Genomic DNA, 19687 nt, shown 5'->3' with positions numbered 1-19687 from the left:
GCCCGCCATCTGGTGCTTTACATCCATAAACGTCTTAGGTTGAGCTACTTTAAAAATTCATATGCAAGGATTATACCTATGGAGTGTAGGATGAGGAGAAATATCTCTTATGGGACTTTTATTGAAAAAGTGGTCACAAAATGGGAAGAATAATGGTTCACCAAATGACCACAGTGGCGCTAATAACGCAAAAATCTAAAAAAATGAAAAGTAACCATAGATAAGAGAATAAAAATAACATAACAAACATTAACCAAAAAAAACTTTATTTTTATTTTTTAGAATATAAAACAATTATGTTTATATATTAGAGGCCCAGTATATTGCTGCTGAAAAAAAATCGATAATTCAGGCGACATGAAAATATTTATCTCTTTTGAATCATTTCCTGTTTTTTGTTTTCCATTTTAGGTTTTTGCTACAGCAACGCCATCTTAAGTCCCTTTTTTGACCATTTTTTAATGCACGAAGATATTTTTCCTTACCTCTACACTCTATCATTATACCACATAAAAAATAAATATAAGCTTTTGAACGTAGACGGTAAGGGTTACGCTAAAGACGTTTAACAAACATTACGCGTTTTTTTTTCAAAAACCGCATCTTAATATCTTTTTTTAAATCAAAGTTATTATATCAACATTTTGATAGTCTCAGCATCATTTTTTATCTTTTGACTGCTTTTATAAAAATGCCTTTCTTCAAAAGAGAAAAAACGCTACTAAGACTCATATAGTAATTAACTAGAAAGAAGTGTCAACTCTGTGTTAAATCGCGGAAACACGATACGCCACCGAAAGCCTTCGTTGTCGTCTGGAGAACTAATTTTCCAATTGACAGATTGACATGATGGCTTAATTTTCATTTCCGTTTCCGGTTATTCAATGGAGGGTCCTCTTTCAGTTCAAATGTATTTTGTATTTTTCTTTCATAAATAAACCAAAAATAATTTATTCACATATATTTGTTTGAAATATGGAACAACGTGACTAAATAAATATAAAATATAGAGGATTGTATTGTTTCAATATCAATTAGTTAATTATATGCACTTTTAACGTAAATTAGTTAAGGAATAAGCATGACTTACAGTATTTTGTAAATAAACACACTGCAGACTTCAACGACAGAAAACGGACACAGGAACATGAAAACGGGAGCCTTATACTAAACCTGAAAACAGAAAACAAGTTTTTTTATACTAAAATTAACAATGTAAAATATCAATAGGCAACATACTGTTTAAAAAAGTGTCCATTATTCCCAGAGACATGGCTTATAAATCAAAAGAACTTTAGTCGGATAACATAATCAGATTATCAGTCCGATTTATTGCATTATTGACAATAAATCGCACATACTGGAAGATAACTAATGTTGGCTGTAGTTAAAAATGATCTTACCTTGTTGTAAATTGCTTCCATTTTCAAAAAATCGCCGATCAAAGAGATTATAACAATATTTTCTTGCATCTAAAAAATGTAAAAACAGTGTTTATTTACTACCAATTTTTCATATACATGGGACATACCTACTACCGCAGAAACGTCATTTTCTCGGGGATTTTCATGTAATATATATTTTATATACTTTATTAATTTTTATATTTATAAATTTCAGCCGAAATATTAATTGAACTTCCAAAACGAAAACGAAACTAAACGGAATGAATTAAAATGGCGTCGAATATTTTCTACTTGTCTAGAACAAATCTGAAGTTGTTTCTCAAATCTGTCAATTCTAAACTGTGAAGTTAGACAATAGTTAAACAAAAACAATGCTGTCCTTGTCTAGGCGGCCATACTTGTCGTGAGGAGAATAACAGGAATGACACTAACGACTGTTTCCAATTTTCCTATTTCACTGTCACCCCCCTGCTAAGACTATCAAAATTTTGATCGAGCGGCCGTTCTACAAACTTGAAATTAATTTCCAGCAATTTCTCATAGCCTCTTTAGTTATAAATATTTCAAAAACCAAAAAAAAAAATATTTGTGACTAAAGAGGACACTATTGCTTATTTTGTTTTTCTTCATCTTTATCCAAGCTTTTCCTTGACTTTGTGGATCGATTAAAAGTGGAAATCTAGAAGCCGTTGTAACAATAATGCCATTTTGTATCGAAAGTTCGTCTGTTGGTAATCCTTGCAAATTCCACTCACCGATCTAAAAATATTGCATAATAAAATCATAATTACTGTAATATATTTGATCGTACAGTTGCCATATCCGTTAAGCTATCTATAATATTTATACTTAGAGTAACTGGTATTTTTCTTCTAATTAAAGAATCAAGCCAGTTCTGTTGCATAACAGATCTAAATTCTTGATTGAAAGGACCAGTATAACCTAAGAAACCAGTCAGTAAAACGACATCGCCAATTAGGCGTTCGGTTTCGGCCTTAAATTGCGCCAACTGCTCAGTCCATCGGATTCGTTCTCCTGCTAACCCATCGATAAGCGCCGTTGCAGCATCCATTTTATTTTTAACTTTCATCGCAGCTTCAAATATTTCCTTAATACAAATAATAGATTTGAAAACAATGGAAACATGTGTTTACTGAACAGAACGTTACTTGTTTGAATGCCATAGCCTCATCATACTGTTTTTGACATTCTCTTACTTCTGCTTCTTTAGTAGCAAGCAATTCCATAGCTGCCTCTAATTCTTCTTGAGCCTTGGATAATTTAGCTTGTTGAATAGTCAAGTTAGCCTAAAAAAATGTATCTATCAGAGAGTAAATTGTTTAATAAAATGATTTACCTTAGTGGCAATACTTCCCTGTTAACTTCAAAGAAAGCAGACATAGCTATAGTCCAAGCAATTAAACCGGCTACGTTACCACAAGCTGTTTTCGCAGCCTCGTATGTATACAAAGGATGAGTTAAGTATGGCTGAAGTAAGTCAACAATCTCAGCATTAATTGTATCTTTCGGATAATTCTGGAGATTCTTCAAAAAGTTCGTATCTGCCATAACCTGAAGTATATAATATTTAACCATCACTTAAAACACATTTATAAATAAAATACTTTAGAGAATCGGTCCATGATGGAAGTAAGAAATTTTTTTCAAAATCGTTTTTTTTTGTTTTTTAATTTATTTCTGTTTCTTAAAATATATAAGCACTGCATCCATAATTAACAAAATTAAATATGGTGGCTTTCCTAGCTTTCGGACGGTTGCTATATCAGCGGCTTTAATTATAAAATATGTCGATCGAATAAAAACGGCGTCCAGTTGTTGAAACACGATCGATGACATTTCTCATATAATTTTACAGGTAAAATGACAGCGGTCTTCATTTCATAGCCATCGATGACGCCGTTCTTATTCGATCATGCCGGTATTATAAATTAATGTATTAACAAAACAGCATAGAAAAATACCAAAAGAGCAGCTTCAGCGGCATCTAAAGCGGGTTTTGCCGCCAGCAGCTTCTGTTCTGCCTCTTTTTGGTCAACGCTGATCAATTCTACTAAGTTTTCAGCCCTTTCTTTAACCATCAGAAGCCTCTTTAATTTTGTTTGCTATTTCACTTGCAGCAAGTACTTCATTTAATACCTATAACATAATAAAACGATAACTAGGTATCTATTTTTAATTTATCAGATGACAAATACTTTTTCAGCTGCTTCCGTGGCGACTGTCATTTCTTGCTCTTTGACTGCTAACTCTTGCCTTAAAATATCAACACTAGCCTGCGCTTCAACTAACTTGGAAAGTCCAGTTTTCATTCTCATCGCCAACATATCTATGTTGTCAACTTTTTTCTTATAAAGTTCTTTATAGGCAGCTAAATACGATATAAAAGTTTTTGGTGTCACGTAGGTTCTCCGTCTGAATCTATATTACACAAGACGAATAAGTAAGGAGTAAACTACACATTAACAAAACCAACTTGTCATAATATTTCTCACAATAATCCGATACTCCATCGTGAACTTCAGCCATAATCAAAATAAGTTCCCTTTTTACTTCGGGAGTTGATACAACATCGTATTGTGTCAAAAAATGTTCAGATACTTCTTCTAAAGCGTCTTGAGGCCATTTTTGGAACCAATTGATCGTGCAACCGGAAATTAACCCGGGAAATTTGAGAGCCCTGCTACGAAACTTCTCTCCTACCTACAATCCAAACATATTTTAAAGTGTGTTTAATTTGAAAAATTAGTTTTATATATGGTGTTTCAAAAAACATGTGCCATCTTTCGTAGGAAGATAAGATTTATTTTTCATATCAACATAGGTCCGATTCTGCTTTGTTTCATAGCTACAGGCGTTAAAGTTTAATATTTTTCGATTTATTATAATTTTCTTCCAAGTACTTTTAGCGTTTCGAAAGAAATTGGGGTAAAAGTTATCATAAATGCAGCATATTTTAAAGGTGTAAAAGTGTCGACATATTCACCAGCGACGTGCACATCGGTTATTACTGGAATATTTTTCTAAAAAGCATTGTACGCCACTGACTTTTTTCTCTAGTTAGAGAAACAGTGTTGTTAACAAGACAAAAGTTATTTGTCCATTTCTGGCCATTACTGATAAGATAAACGCAAGCTGATGAATTTGTCTTGATCCAACTTTAATAGCGACCCTTAAAAAATTAATATGATTCTTTGAATAAGAAGACTACAAGGAGCATATCAAAATCTGAGGTACAATCGGGGCGATGTAATACCTCAAATAAATATGGCCGACTTTAAATTCCGGTTTATCAGTGTCGTTCTAATTTTATTTAAAAATAAAACTATGATGGTGGGTAGACTCAATAATTTGTTGTTTTATTTTACGTTGAATAATTAAAGGTTTAAACGGTTATAAAATATAATTCTAATAAAATAGATAAGTTATAATAAGTATTTATTACCACAAACATCCGATACGCTAATGAAGCAGGTAAATCTGGAAAATCAAATTGACGTATCTAAATTCTTTTTTTTTGACATCTAATCTTGACAAGTAATAAATAAAGCTAAATGCAAGAAAATATATATAATTTAGTTAATTTAAGTGAATTTTCATAAATGATCGGTTTACTACACGTATGTATATTATATAGTCACTTACTAAGTTGTTCCATTATTTCACTTGATTTTTGCCGATATCTACCGAACGCTACACAACCAACTATTTTTGAGTCTTTTTCGATAAATAGCAATAGTGTCACTATTAATTTATACACAATCATCCTAGATTGTTTCAATTTTTATACAACTATCAGTAGAGAATAATAAATAACATAAAATAAGCTCCTTAAAGACTGACAAATCCACAAAATTTCAAATCCAAATTCAACAAAACAACCACAAACATCCCCCTTTAGAATTTCGTCTGCCACGTTAAGAAATGGAAGTAAATAAAGCGCCTCTCGTGTTTTAATTGAAATTTTAAAAAAATTTCAATTAATGCCTGTATTTTTAATATATTTTTTAAATTTGCATTTTTTAATTGTAGCAATATATTACATTTAAATGGAATACATTACCAATACAGGATTACAAGCTTGTTTTCTAACATTTTTAAATAAAACGAATTATAAAATTTCAATATATGTGTATGTATATTTGTCGTAGGTATGAAAAAAGTAAAATGTTTTTTTTTTTTTATTTGCAATAAAACTTCCACTTTTAGTTTTGCAACCCAAACGCAATATTTCTATTCCACAAATAAAAATATCCGACAACACTATAATCACTGAAACTTCCGCGGTTGACAACGAAAACTGAAAAATATAACGGCACTTTTGTTTTAGACCAGTATACCGTATCGACATTAAACATTTATATATATGTTTTTTTTTTTTTTTTTTTATATTATTTAATTATCTTGTAAATTTTAATATTTAACATGATTTTAACTACTTTTGACAATAACTAATTTTTTATGTTTTTTTGTTATCAAGATGAAATTTAAACATTGCTCTTAAGAATAAAGTAATTTAATTAAATTTACATAATATGTATATAATATAATTAAAATTACTATAATGCAAATTTATACTAAGAAAACATTATATTCACAAATACAACAAAGTCTTAAGAATAGAAGAATACAGTTAAAACAAATGAATTAAAAATTGAAATACAGAAAGTTACACGCGACCCCTTGTGTCAAAATTAGATGATTAAATTTTCGCAATTTTTACACCATTTGATGACCGGTGGCGCCTCTAGTGTTTGTTCGGGCGGTTGAGCTTTTACTCCCGCTTATGGTCATTAAAGAAAAAGTTCTAAAGGGGGATGTTTTGTGAACAGAGCTGTCAAGGATCCCCACCTGAGCCTGTATGCATGATACATGTCTTCCTTAGTCTTCTTATTCAAAGATATCATTAACTTGCGAAAGTTCTAAAAAGGACCTAGTACGCATAATTGTAGGTGTCGTCACTGGAAACTGTCCCACGGGGGTAAACCTCGTGAGATGGAAAGTTTTCAACAACGAGTACCGCAGAAGAAACCATAGAGCACTTGCTGTACCACTGTCCGGTACTGAATACCGACGCTTTAAACTTTAGGACAAAGCTTTTTGAGGAAGCTAGAGGAAGGGGAACTAGAGGAAGCAGCAGAAGCCAACATCAGCGACATATGGAACTCTAAAGAGCGGGAATGAGAAATTTGAGAGAAGGTTTGTACAACAATAACAGGGTATCGCAATGGGCCCTCCGAGTGAGGGATCAAACATGATCCCAAACCCCAGCAACCTAACCTTTTAACCTAACTTGTGAAAGTTTTAAATAAGTATATTGATTCTTCATCAAAAAATATGAAAAAAAAGGGCTCATAAACATGGTATGGAAATGCATAGTTTTAGAGTTACAGGGTGTTAAAACATTTTATAAATAGGTTTTTTGTAATTATCTAAATACCATTATTTTTTATTTGAAATTGCTGTAGGCTGGACTAATAGTAATAATAATCCAATATAATAATATTTAATAATAAATTAGGTAAAATATATATTTATTAATTTTCTTTTTCTTTTAATTTTATTATTTATGATGAATAAAATTGCGTTTATCTCATCAAGGAGGTCGAATTCACAAAACATCAAGAGATACCTTTTTTTTGTGTGTTTAAAAAATATTCCATTGATAACTCATATGCACGTCCCTGACTTTTTACCTCAAATTTCATTCAACTCAATATTTGGAAGAAAATTCTAGCACCTGTAGCTACGAAACAAAGTATAATCGGACCTATGTTGTTATGAAAAATAAATCTTATTTTTACGTGAGGACTCTCCCTACGAGAGATGGCACATGTTTTTTTGGAAATTTTTTTTTTTTTTTTTTTTATGTATGTATATGATAAAAATATACGATTTCAACAGACGACATCGAAAAGTGTAAAAATAAGAATTATTATGGTTTACTGACAGTAAATAAACTAAAAGTTCACAGGTGAAAAGCATAAAACAACATGGAGGTTTTGTCTAGATCTCGTAATAAAAAAGTCATACAGGTTATCTACAGTCGGAGGGCGCTTCTGGTTGAATTTTTTCATTATCGGAATCAATTCGGATTGGATTTCGTCCAACTCGTCTTTGGCGAACAGATTAGCAATTTCGCCTGAACTTAAAATATTGTTAATGCTCTCCAAAAATGTCTCGTCTTTTATTTCGTTGTCTGTAAAAATAAATGTCATTCCGCGTCCTTCCAATCCTCCCACCCTATAAAGCCCTTTCATGTCTTCCATTAAGTTATTCACATTATATGTTCTAAAATAAATATATAAAGTAATCTATAAATATATATATTACAACCTAACGACAAAAATAAGTATATGCATTAATTATTACCTGGTTAATTGAATTTGGAAACTTTTGTAGTTAGCTATGAAAGATGAAAGTCTTGTTAAACTCTGTTTTCCTGATCCACCAACTCCTACTAATAAAGCATTGCCGCGAGGAGTTCGAATAACTCTTGATATTATCATTAAATTCACCATGGCATCGTGGAAAAATACCAGGTCCATTGGAGAACCGCGTACAGCTTCATTATATTCAGCCATGAATGCTAAAATAACATAATAAGAAACATTAATTAGTTTTCTATGGTCACACAATGTTTAAAAATTGTATGGGTTTATTAGTTATGAAACAAATAGAGTCAAGTAGTATAAAAATGACAGAGGCAATATTTAGGTAAAAAATGGGACATTCAAATAAAACTACTAGAAACTCATATTCGGTCAGCTTTCTTGTTAGGAGATCGTCCCCATAGTTTGTTTAATCTTTGTGTGATGAATCATGGAAAAACTAATATTACAAATCCATTGTCTCGTTTTGAGGCTTAAAACTTTTGAAACTAACTACCAATCTTTTGTCGTGTGACATCAGTACGAAGTAGTAAGGGGCCGACTCCTGTCATCGCGACCGTAGATGGGTTACGTTGGCAAGCCGCTCTTAGCCAAACCCGCTTTGCAGATGAAGATAGTCTGACTGAGAAGCATTACACCTTCTTTTGGAAAGGTCACCCTACAACACACTCTAGAATTCATGACGTAGGCATTGTAGTCAAAAACGAAATCACCACCAGTTTAACAGAAGTACCCATAAGGGGTCTCCGAACGTCTCATGACCCTAAGGTACCCCATATCAGATAAAACTTACGTCAATATCATCAGTGTCTACGCTCCCACCCTAGACACTAAAGTTGAGGATAAGGATACATTTTACCAAGATCTACAAAATGATCTTCAACGAATTCCAAAGCAAGAACGAATCATTTTGCTAGCACTGAATGTCATGTAATCAGCAAGAAATATTTAGACATTGTACCATGGAATGGAAACGTAAATAATGGTTGCTAACAACATGCACAGAGTACTATCTTTACATCACCAATACATGTTTCAAGCTGAAAGACAAGTTTAAAGATACCTGAAAACATCCCAGATCAAAGACGCAGTTCAACAAAAGCATATAGCACATCAAACAATCACTGCAAATCCACAAAATCCAAGGCTGGTGGACAACTTTAAAGCAGCCAACAACATGCTTCGAAGAAACCTGCGCCAACTAAAGGATAACTGGTGATCACAAAAAGATTATCGTAAATTCTTCGAGGCTGTAAAAGAAGTATACGGCCCAACTAAGAACGTAAGCTGTCCAATCAAGGCATAAAATGGCGAACTTCTAAAGAGGAAGAGCAAATCAATAATCGCTGGAAAGAGCATCACAGCCATATCCTTAACCAAGACAACATCCCCTATACTATGTGCTACTAAACACAATACCTTAGTATAACAGCATCGATGTATTAGATATCCCAATAACGGAACAGGAAATAAAAGCCTCCATAAAACAACTTAAAAAAATAAATCGACTGGCTGTGACGCTGATTCTAAGAATTATTAAATTAAAGAACTTATTGGTCATCTTAAGTCTCTCTTTGATGTCATATTATGGGAAAGTGGAGAGGTATCTCAGGACTTTCCCAACGCGAATATAGTGAATATATTTAAGAACAAAGGAAGTGCATCAGATTGCGGAAGCTACCGAGGAATTTCAATACTGGCTATAGGAGGAAAAGTTCTCGTAAAAATTATGTCAATCAGACTTCACCCACATATAGAAAAAATCCTCCCAGAATGGCAAACGGACTTTCGCACCAACCGCTGTACCGTGATTCCATATTCTCCATCCAGTCCTCCAACCTGCGGGAAAAGTGCTGAACAGTAGAAAACCCTTATAAGTTCTATTCAACATATTCATGGCTCTCTATTATAGTGGACAGCAAACTGCAGGAGCGAGGATTGGGTAAGTTATATACAGGTATGACAGCGGTCTGTTCAAAATAAAAGACTCAGGGTAAAAACACATAAAATTCATCACAGAACTCAAATACGCTAATGACTGCGCTCGAAGGTTATGCTGCAGCAGCAATACAGGAAATGCTGAACACATATACCTGGGCATAATAGGCTTTGGGACTTAAGCCGAACATCGATAAAACAAAAACCATGTGCACTCCCCCAGAAAATCATAACAGCGCTATAAAAACCGGAGGAACTATTAAATATATCGGAATTTAATTACCTCAGCAGTTTGATTTCGGAAAAGGCAAATATCGACTCTGAAATTCAGCACAGAATTAGCAGCGCCTCAAAAGCATTCTGGAAATTAAAAGACAGGGTTTTCTACAATCATGACTTGAGTCCTAAGTCAGTAATAACCCGACAGTAATAATCCCCACCATGTTATATGGAAGCGAAACCGGGATGCTCGGTGCCGTACCGCCGGCACACGAGCGCATTTAACAAGTTGCAACAGACACCTTATCAACTGTTAAGAACCAAATGGTACCACCGTGTCTCAAACGTATCAGTCTTTGAAAAAGCAAGCTGCAAGAGCGCTGAAGTCATGATTAGTAAATCTCGATAAAGATGGGCTGGCCACGTATGCAGGATGTAAGAAACCCGTACCGAAATCTTCTTTACGGTGAACTTAGTACGTAGAGGGTAAGAGGAAACCAAAAGATACAAGGATGTTTTCCATGAAAAATTAAAGGTGATAAGCATGCAGAATAATCAGTGGGAGGAAGCAGCGTAGAATAGAACGCAATGGAGTGAGAATTGTAAACCAGTTAACAACGACAACCAAAAAAGTAAAGAGGCAAACAATAACAGACTTCTTTTTGAAGGTATGGAGTGCCGAAGAGAGATAACATCACGCATCGGGCTTTTCAGTCACAGAAAAGCTCATGGAAAAAAACGACTTGCGTAACCATCTAATGATACGTGTCAAATACTAGTCAGCGAGTAATGGCAGTAGTAGTAGTAGTAGTAGTAGATGGGTTACGGTACATGGTCTAGGAAAGCATGTGCTGTGGGTATGATCCTCTTTGTCAGTTAAAAACAATAGAGATTTCATTAACAAAATTAAAAGCATAGCATTACAAGACGGTGAAATATTGGTCTCCTTTGATGTATCTTCGTTGTTCCCAAGTGTTCCAATTCGACATACTTTAGGCTACTTAAAGGAATTACTGAACGCCAATGGTCTCAACAACAAAACTGTGATTGAATATAGTACAGTTGATTGCTGAAGCTTAAATCACTTCAATCGCTTTATCAGACCACAATCAATTGAAGATCTTAAATGGTTTTTTCGAACATCCAAACCAAACCAAAAAGTTAAGACCACTCATAGACTACATCCTAATACGTCAGAAGACCAAATTAATAACAGAAGATGTTAGAGCATACAGAGGACCGACTTGTGGTAGCGACCACTATTTGATAAAAGCGAAAATTATATTTCCATGGAAAGGTGTCAAACCAACCAATAAACACGACGATGAAAAAACAGAAGAAGTAAATCTAAATACAATATATCAAGCCTAGACCATCAAAGTGTTAAAGAACTTTATCAAAAACGATTAGATGAAAAGCTACCCCAGGTACCGTTCCACACGACAGAAGTGTTTTTTTTTAAATTTAATATAATATTTTTACACTTTCAGTTTATAAATATTTTGCGGGGTAATTTTACTGTATAGTCTGTGAAACGAATAACTTTGAATTTGACAGTTCCCGCGGGCTTTTCTAGTGTTAATTTTATTAGGTTAGCAACTTGCGGCCATGCTGACGCAATGCCGTCTCTAATAGAACAGCCTCGGAGCGGGATTTATGACGTCACGCTAGTTAGATACTACGGATTAATAAATATGTTGTAGAATACATGGAAAACATAATTATTCCTCGTATTTTTGGTTTGTATTTTAAGAATGATATAGTTTACATGAAATATACATAATATACAGTTAATAAATGCAATATACAGGGTGTCCCAGAAATAAGTGCAAGTATAGTTCACTTATAGTATAGTAGACATACTATATAGTATAGTAGACCTTATAGTATTCAAGACACCCTGTATATACCTATTTATTGTAATAAATACTTTGGCAAATAAACTATGAACCATACAAATCCAGCAAATGTTTTACAATATACAAATAATGAATAGGTACATAAGATAATAGGTAAAATGTAAAATATATTTTTTAAATTTTGAGGTTTCAAAATCGACCTAATTTAACAAAAAACATGCAATATCTACTAATAGTGATGTATTATTATTTGCATTCACAAAAGGTATATGTATATTTTGCAAGTATCAATGTTCGAAAAATTATATTTGCAAATAATAAAATATCATCGACAAAAAGGCGTCAGCGATGGCTATGAAATGAAGATCGCTGTCATTATATAGTATCTAACTAGCGGGACGTCATAAATCTTACTCCGAGGCTGTTCTATTAGAGACGGCATTGGTCTGATATTTAGAAATGTCAAAAGCTGATGACATTTTACTTTTGACAATTATGGCATTTCGTGTTGATTCTTGCAAGAAGAGGAAGAACTGTCACTTGTTTTATTATTTTCCTTTTCTATTTCACGAAAGTAAAAAGAGTTACCTGTCTGATTCGTTCAGGCACTCAATTTAAAGAATATCAGTAACTTTTTTGACAGTGGGATTTTATATTTGCCATGTTGGTAAAAAATAACGGTCAAAATTCAAAGTTATTCATTTTATAGACTATATTTTGATGATTGATTTTATATGCAGGTGTATTTTATTAGTTTAGATTTCTTTATTAGAATTACACTATTAAAAAAATTCTATGTTTAATTTTTATCCTTCTAGTCGCATATTTCCACCAGCATTTAATACAAACGATAGCAGGGCCTTTAAACGTGCATTTTGTGACTGTCTAACCCAGCGTGTCATTTTTAGACATTTTATGAATTAAATAAGAGACCGTTTTTCTGCATACTGACCCATATAGAGATAGTTTTGGTATATTTTTACTTTTGCAATAGTTCCCTTACCACCAAAAGCCTTTTAAGAAGAAATACTTTTGTATTTAAATGGTTGTAACTAAGAAAATAACTACAAAAAAATAAAAAATGTCTCATTCATCTCCACTTGACCCTATTTAGTCAAATAAAATACCGAAGAGCCTTTCTTTAAGAAAAGTCCAACTGGGAATTTCTTCATAAATTTTTGGTGCATCAAAGCAGAAATCTTCTGGCTCTTCACCAGTTGGTTCGGGAGGATCCCTAAGAAAATCCACCCAGAAAGTTTCCTCTTCCGGATAAGCTTCAAAATCATCTCCCAGTTCTTCGGCTGCTACAGTTTTTAAAAGATTTACAAACCACACTTTATCGGGTATTATAGTAAACCTTTAGTAAAGAAATACGTTAAGGTATGGGTAGAGAAATTATTTTCATGGGAATACCTATCCGCTATCACCCGTTCACATTCGTGTCTCCAAAGTTTCAACGCCATATTTTTATTACGACATTCCAAATTTTGAACTGTCAGTATTCCTTGCCATATTCTAGATAAATCGCGTAGATTAAAAACGTAATGAAACTTGGCCGGCGTTGGCAGCATTTTCTGTTTCGTTTTCTGCCAAATATGTCTAGTCAATGGAATTAATTTTGGCATGAATTCAACGACTTCTTCCTCAAACCGTTCGATACAAAAGTATCCACAACCAATCTGTCCTGAATATATAACAAATTAATGATTATAAAGTAAAATATTTATTTCATACCAATTAAACTTTTAGTTACGTAATCGAGGACGCGATTTTTAAATTCATTGTTACCAACCGTCGACTTATTCGACGCCGGCGCCGTACTGGAATTTAAAATTCGCGCTGGGGATACAGGTGGTAGCTCTGCTGTAAAAAATGTCAACTTGCCGCATTTATTAATTATTATTTCCTGACATTGTCGTTCGTTTTCACACTTTACTTTTGTATTAAATAGTGTTGTGATGCTTTAAGCTTAAAAGTGTTTACTAGCAGACCTTGCAGTCGAACATTATTCATTATAATAATAAATAACGCTTTATTGTACAAAAAGCCAAAATAGCTTCGTCGACAAAGCATTTAAAGAACAAACAAAGGCACAAAAATAAACAAATAATAAAAATATCATACAATACAAATCATACAATTCAAAAAAAATTTACGTCATTAAAATTACTACATTAATATTAATACATGGACATTGCAGAACACAAAAGGCTTATCAATAAAATTTTACAATAGGAAAATTGTAAATGGATATAATCATTTAAGAGTCCTAAAATATTAAATACTAGACTTTTAACCAGTGTGTGAGATGATCAAAATTTTAAAATTCAAAATTGTTCATGATTAAACATCAACAAAAAAGTCGTTTACCGCATATAGGGCCCTCTCCAGCAAGTATGATTTCAGAGCTTTGCAAAATGCGGGAAAGAATGAAAGCGACTTGATATTCAATGACTGTATATTTTTTGGCATTGTACAGTATTGAGCATTTAACTAGTTCTTAGCTCGGGGTTGGCAGATAAAGATCGTGCTCCACATTCCTAAGTGGATAATTGTGAGATGGTCTTTCGGGAATAGCAGATATGTGCTTGCGGATTAAAGATCGCGCACACTATACCTACACGGACCAGTACGGACCAGCACAGCACAAACCTGCATCCTGCATGACGTCGCACACTTTACCGCCACAGACCAGCAACATAAGCGAGAGTTTCGAAAAAAGTACAGTTGTCAAGGCTCAACTACTAGAGCGTGCAACATAGAAGTATTGAAAATGAGTAGTTCAGAGGAAGAAATTATTATTTTAGCCATGTTGTGTGAAGAAGAGGAGGAAGAGAAGGAAGCTAAGAAAAAAGAAGATTTTGGGTTCACCCTATAAATCAAAAGAGAAAGCAATATGGCGAATTTCATCATTTGTTTCCTGAATTAAAAGATTCGAAGAAAAGTTTTTCCAATATTTTCGAATGTCACAAATCAAATTTGATTATTTTTTTTGCTATCGACTCCCATATTGCATCTTTTCTTTCTTGGTCTCTATATATAAAATGCTTGGCTCGTATCGCACAGCTCTGGATACTTTTGTACCAGTAAAATAAGCTTTTCTTCATTCATATTTAAAACGATTTAAAGGTTGGAACAAAAATAAACGAAATCTAACCTACATCATGCGACTTGAGCCAGCTAGCGTACTCGAAATACTGACGAACCCTTCAATATTTGCATGTTTGTGGAGGTGTGCTGGTTCGCCGGTGCGCACATTAGGTCGGACCAGCACGACCAGGCATAAATATTGCCGATCATATTTGTCCCTGACCGACACGACATGTTTTGACGGTCGTGGCTTGTGGCGGTACGTGCTGGTACTGGTCTAGTGTGCTCTACTCTATTAAATAACACGGTCACCTTCACCGGTAGATTTTACTGGTCTGGTCCGTGCCGGTCCGTGTAGGTATAGTGTGCGCGATCTTTTAGCAAACGGATTCAAAAATGAATAAAGAAGGAAGAGTCAGTATTTTGAAATTTTTAAAGAAATTCTGGCAGTCAGTTCTAATGATTAGTCCCAATAAATATCGAACTGCTTTCTTTTGAAGTTAGAAAGTACGATCAAATTTAGTCGCGCAGCAAGTACCCCAGAATGGAAACGCATAACGACGACGCGACTCAAAAGGGCATAATAGACTATTCTAGAGGTTGATATGTTAAGTTCCTTAGAAACTGATCTTAGCACAAAACAGGCAGCGCTTAGCTTCTTTGATAAAGCTTCGATGTGCAAGTCCCATTTTTAAGAGTTGTCTACAACAAGTCCTAAAAATTTCACAGAGTCCACGACGTCAATAGTGGTGTTATTAAGTACAAAAGGTTGTATAGTACTTTTATATAACATAACTTTAGTTTTTGATAGGTTGAGGCATAGGAAATTAGAATCGCACCAAGATTTAATGGTGCTTAAGTCACTGGATATAGTATTATATAGTGCCGTAACATCTGGGTCGCTACAAGTGAAACTAATATCATCATAGACTTCCATTGTCGTTGATAAACACCGGAAACAAAATAGGGCCAAGTACTGAACCCTGAGGGACACTACATTCTATAGGCTTACAAGAAGACAGACGTATCAATCCTCACACATTTTAAAACCTTTTTAAGTGCGAAGTGTACAAAATAGCTTAAAACGGTTGTAATGACCCTTTATGTCCCTTAAGTGCTGTTAAGAGGGTTGAGTTTTGTTGGTATAAAAAATAACTGATTCTTCTTCTTAGCACGCCGTCTCCCTTCGGAGGTTGGCGATCTAATTGGCAATTGTGACTCGGGAGATGGCATCCCTGAAAATTTGGACTGATGTTCGATCAAGCCATCGACGCAGATCTTTAAGCCAGGAGTTCTGTCTTCTTCCGACTGACCGCTTTCCTTCGATTTTCCCCTCAATTATAAGACGTAGCATTTCGTATTTATCTCCTCTCATGATATGTCCAATATATTGGATTTTTCTTTCCTTGATAGTTGTAAGGAGTTCTTTGCCCTTCTGCATAGCTCTGAGTACTTCAGTGTTGCTTTTTCTATCCACCCAGGATATTCGTAGTATTCTCCTGTACAAATACATCTCAAAAGCCTCGATGCGGGCTTCTATAAGCGTACTGAGAGTCCAGCTCTCACAGCCATAGAGGAGAATTGGGAATATATAACATCGAAGCATTCGCAGTCGGAGTTGTAGGTCGAGGACAGGCGGGACCCTGATGAAAAGGTTCCTCATACTGAAAAAAGCACTCCTAGCTTGTTCAATCCGTGACAGGATCTCCTTTTTCGGATCACACCCTTCATTTACAAGTGCACCCAGATATCTAAAGGATGACACTTGTTCAATCATGTTATTGTTTATTTGAAGAGTGGCTTGTATTGGTGTTTTTGAGTAAACCATAAGTTTCGTCTTTGCACTCTTCATAAGCAAGGTAAGTTAGCCCAGCACCGTCTTGATAGGTGAGGAGTTTTAGTGTTTCCGCGTGGATTTCATCCGGTCCTACTGCTTTACCATCCTTTTGTAGATTGATGGCATGCCGTACCTCGTCCTTGGTGATAACAGGGCTCGCCTCATTGATGTGGCTTGCCTGTGGGCTCTGATTTGGCCTATTATCACGAAAGAGGTTTTCCACATAATCCTTCCAGTGTTTCAGCTTTTCCTCAGGGCCCACGAGGATTTGATTTTGGGTGTCGCGCAGTAGTCCGCTGTACCTTTTTTTGATGTTTCCAAGTCACTTCTTTGATCTTTTTGTGCATATTAAACAAGTCATACTTCTTTTGAAGCTGCTCTATTTCACTGCACCTCTCCGCTAGCCACTGTTCTTTTGCTTCCCTGCATTTTCTTCTTACTATTCTATGGAGCTCTTGGTATCTAAGCTTATTCTTTGTTTTCTTTTCCCTTCTCTGTTGCATTATTTTTAGGATCTCCTTGGTCATCCAAGGTTTTCTTTTTATGTGGTTGTTAAAGCCAATATCTTCTGTTTGTGTCTGAAGAAGCGCATTTCGCACAATTTTCCATTTTGCCTCCACTTCGCTGACTGGTGCTCCCCGTTCGATGTTAGTTTGTAATATCCTCTCTAGCGTATGACTAGTGATTGCTTTTAATTAAATAACTGATTACATATTTATAATTAATTTATTTTTGTTTCCTAGAATATTTTGATTAAAAGAAAATATAGAACAGTGGGCAACGCTGTGTCGGTCAAACTTAATCACGTAACTAAAAGTTTATTTGGTATGAACTGTATATATGTATTTACTAAAGATTAAATCCATAGAAGTGATGCTCGGCAAGGTGCAATTGAATATACAATATTGTCTTTTAAGTCTATGGGGTATGTCATTTCGACCACCTCCAGGATGGATCATAGCTGACAGCAACATAACGTCGGCGATATATGAGAAATCGCCTGGTTTATCCAAGCTATAAAAGCCTCCTAAAAATTTCGAGAGACGTTATAAAAGTTCCTTTTGAAATTTTAATGTACTTGCCAGTTTCCATAAGTTGACGTACTATTTCGTTGGTAATTTGGTCTCCCCAGTCATTAATTACCGGCATATTAATGTCATCAATAAATATAGTTAATGTCTTCCCAGCAGGTGGACCGTATGTTGTACCCACTCGTTTATCTACATAAGACTCGATAATTCGCTAAAACATTTTTTACGAATTTGTGAAAACAGCTGTATCAGATTTGTAAAAAAGGTAACAGAAAGAAGTGAAAGTATTTCTTATGCATATTGTTGCGGACCCGTGTGGACTCGACCTAACCTAACTATATGTCTCAGATGACCTTAACATCGCATTAAAGAATAGATACCGTAATGATTCATTCGAATGTTCGAGAAAAATCGAGTTCCACTGGAATGGAGTAGTACATACGAGAACATTCGAAAGCTTCTCTATGCACCTAATGATTTATGGACTATTCGAGAAGCTCTTTAGCTGTGGGTATAAAAGCCAGCGGCTGGGGCCTAAAGGGGACAGAAATAAAAAGACGAGTACAGTACAGTGTCGCGCGAAATTCAAAATAAATTCTTTCTAGATAAATAGTTGTAAATCGTTTGTTAATAGTTCTTTAAGTCTTTTATCGTTATTGTTTTTGTTAATTAGTGTAAATAAATAGTGTTTAAATAAATTGTGTCTTTCTATCCACACGGAACCGACGAAAAACGTAACAATATCAAGAAAATTTTCTATAAGCTTGGTACATTCTTCGCCGGTACTGCTACCATCGGAGAATATCGTTAACAACTAGTATAACAAACATATAAAAACAAGGGTTTAAATAGCCAGTATACGCAAAATTTATTATACAGGGTGTTTCAAAATCATGTGCCATCTCTCGTGGAGAGATTCCTCACGTAGAAATAAGATTTATTTTTCATATCAACATAGGTCCGATTCTACTTTGTTTCGTAGCTACAGGGTGTTAAAGTCTTGATATTTTTTCGATTTATTATAATTTTCTTAAGTATTTTAGCGTTTCGAATTTTGAGGCTAAAAGTTACTATAAATGCGACATATTTTAAATCTTAAAAAATGTCGATTAATTCATCAGGGACGTGCATATGGGTTAGCACTGGAATATTTTTCAAAAAAAAAACAAACAGACTTTTTTTCTTTTGATATCAGAATTGTGTGGTCCCTTTAATGCCAATTAAATGTTTGTTGCTCTTGATATTTTGTCGAATTCGACCTCCTTGATGAGATAAATGCAATTTTATTTATCACAATTAATAAAATAAAAATAAAATTAATAAACTATATAATTTACCTAATTTATTATTAAATACCATTAGTTATTATTATAATTAGTCCAACCTACAGCAATTTCAAATAAAAAAATAATGGTATTTAAGATAATTACAAAAAAAATAATTTTAAAAAGTCTTAACATCCTGTAACTATATGCATTTCTATACCCATGTTTATAGGAACTTATATTTTTTGATGAGGAATCAATGAGTACTTATTTAAAACTTTCGCAAGTTAATGATATTAAATTCTTTAAAAGTTGCTATTAGTCTTGGATCAAGATAAATTAATAAAATTGCGTTTATCTCGTCAAGGAGGCCGAAATCGACAAAATATCAAGAGACAACTTGTAATCGACATTAAACTGCTTACACTATTTCGCTAACAAAAGAAAAAAAGGTCAGTGGCGTACATGCTTTTTTAGAAAAATATTCCAGTGATAACCCATATGCACGTCCCTGGTGAATATGTCGACACTTTTTTAGCTTTAAAATATGTCACATTTATAGAAACTTTTACCCTCAAAATTTCATTGGAAACGCTAAAAGTACTTGGAAGAGAATTATAATAAATCAAAAA

At 34.1% G+C, this 19687-nt stretch overlaps 1 protein-coding gene across 1 annotated transcript in view; it reads right to left on the bottom strand.

Annotated features, from left to right (window-relative positions):
• Nucleotides 1-18010, bottom strand: part of LOC115874177 (dynein heavy chain 5, axonemal-like) — a 35065-nt gene extending 17055 nt beyond the window's left edge. The window contains 16 exon segments of the mRNA XM_030889279.1: nt 2012-2165; nt 2218-2514; nt 2576-2715; nt 2765-2978; nt 3013-3099; nt 3102-3205; nt 3388-3512; nt 3514-3563; nt 3623-3845; nt 3901-4127; nt 7397-7715; nt 7797-8013; nt 12960-13189; nt 13246-13516; nt 17610-17786; nt 17842-18010. Of these exon segments, the coding sequence (XP_030745139.1) occupies nt 2012-2165; nt 2218-2514; nt 2576-2715; nt 2765-2978; nt 3013-3099; nt 3102-3205; nt 3388-3512; nt 3514-3563; nt 3623-3845; nt 3901-4127; nt 7397-7715; nt 7797-8013; nt 12960-13189; nt 13246-13516; nt 17610-17786; nt 17842-17908 (2902 nt within the window). The 5' untranslated portion in view covers nt 17909-18010.
• Nucleotides 18011-19687: the final 1677 nt, after the last annotated feature.

Source organism: Sitophilus oryzae, unplaced genomic scaffold, assembly GCF_002938485.1.
Source record: "Sitophilus oryzae breed Bouriz unplaced genomic scaffold, Soryzae_2.0 scaffold_1237_pilon_pilon, whole genome shotgun sequence".
NCBI classification, from domain to species: Eukaryota; Metazoa; Arthropoda; class Insecta; order Coleoptera; family Curculionidae; genus Sitophilus; species Sitophilus oryzae.
Note: the sequence above shows the minus strand (reverse complement) of the source record. Positions and strands in the feature narration are given on the sequence as shown.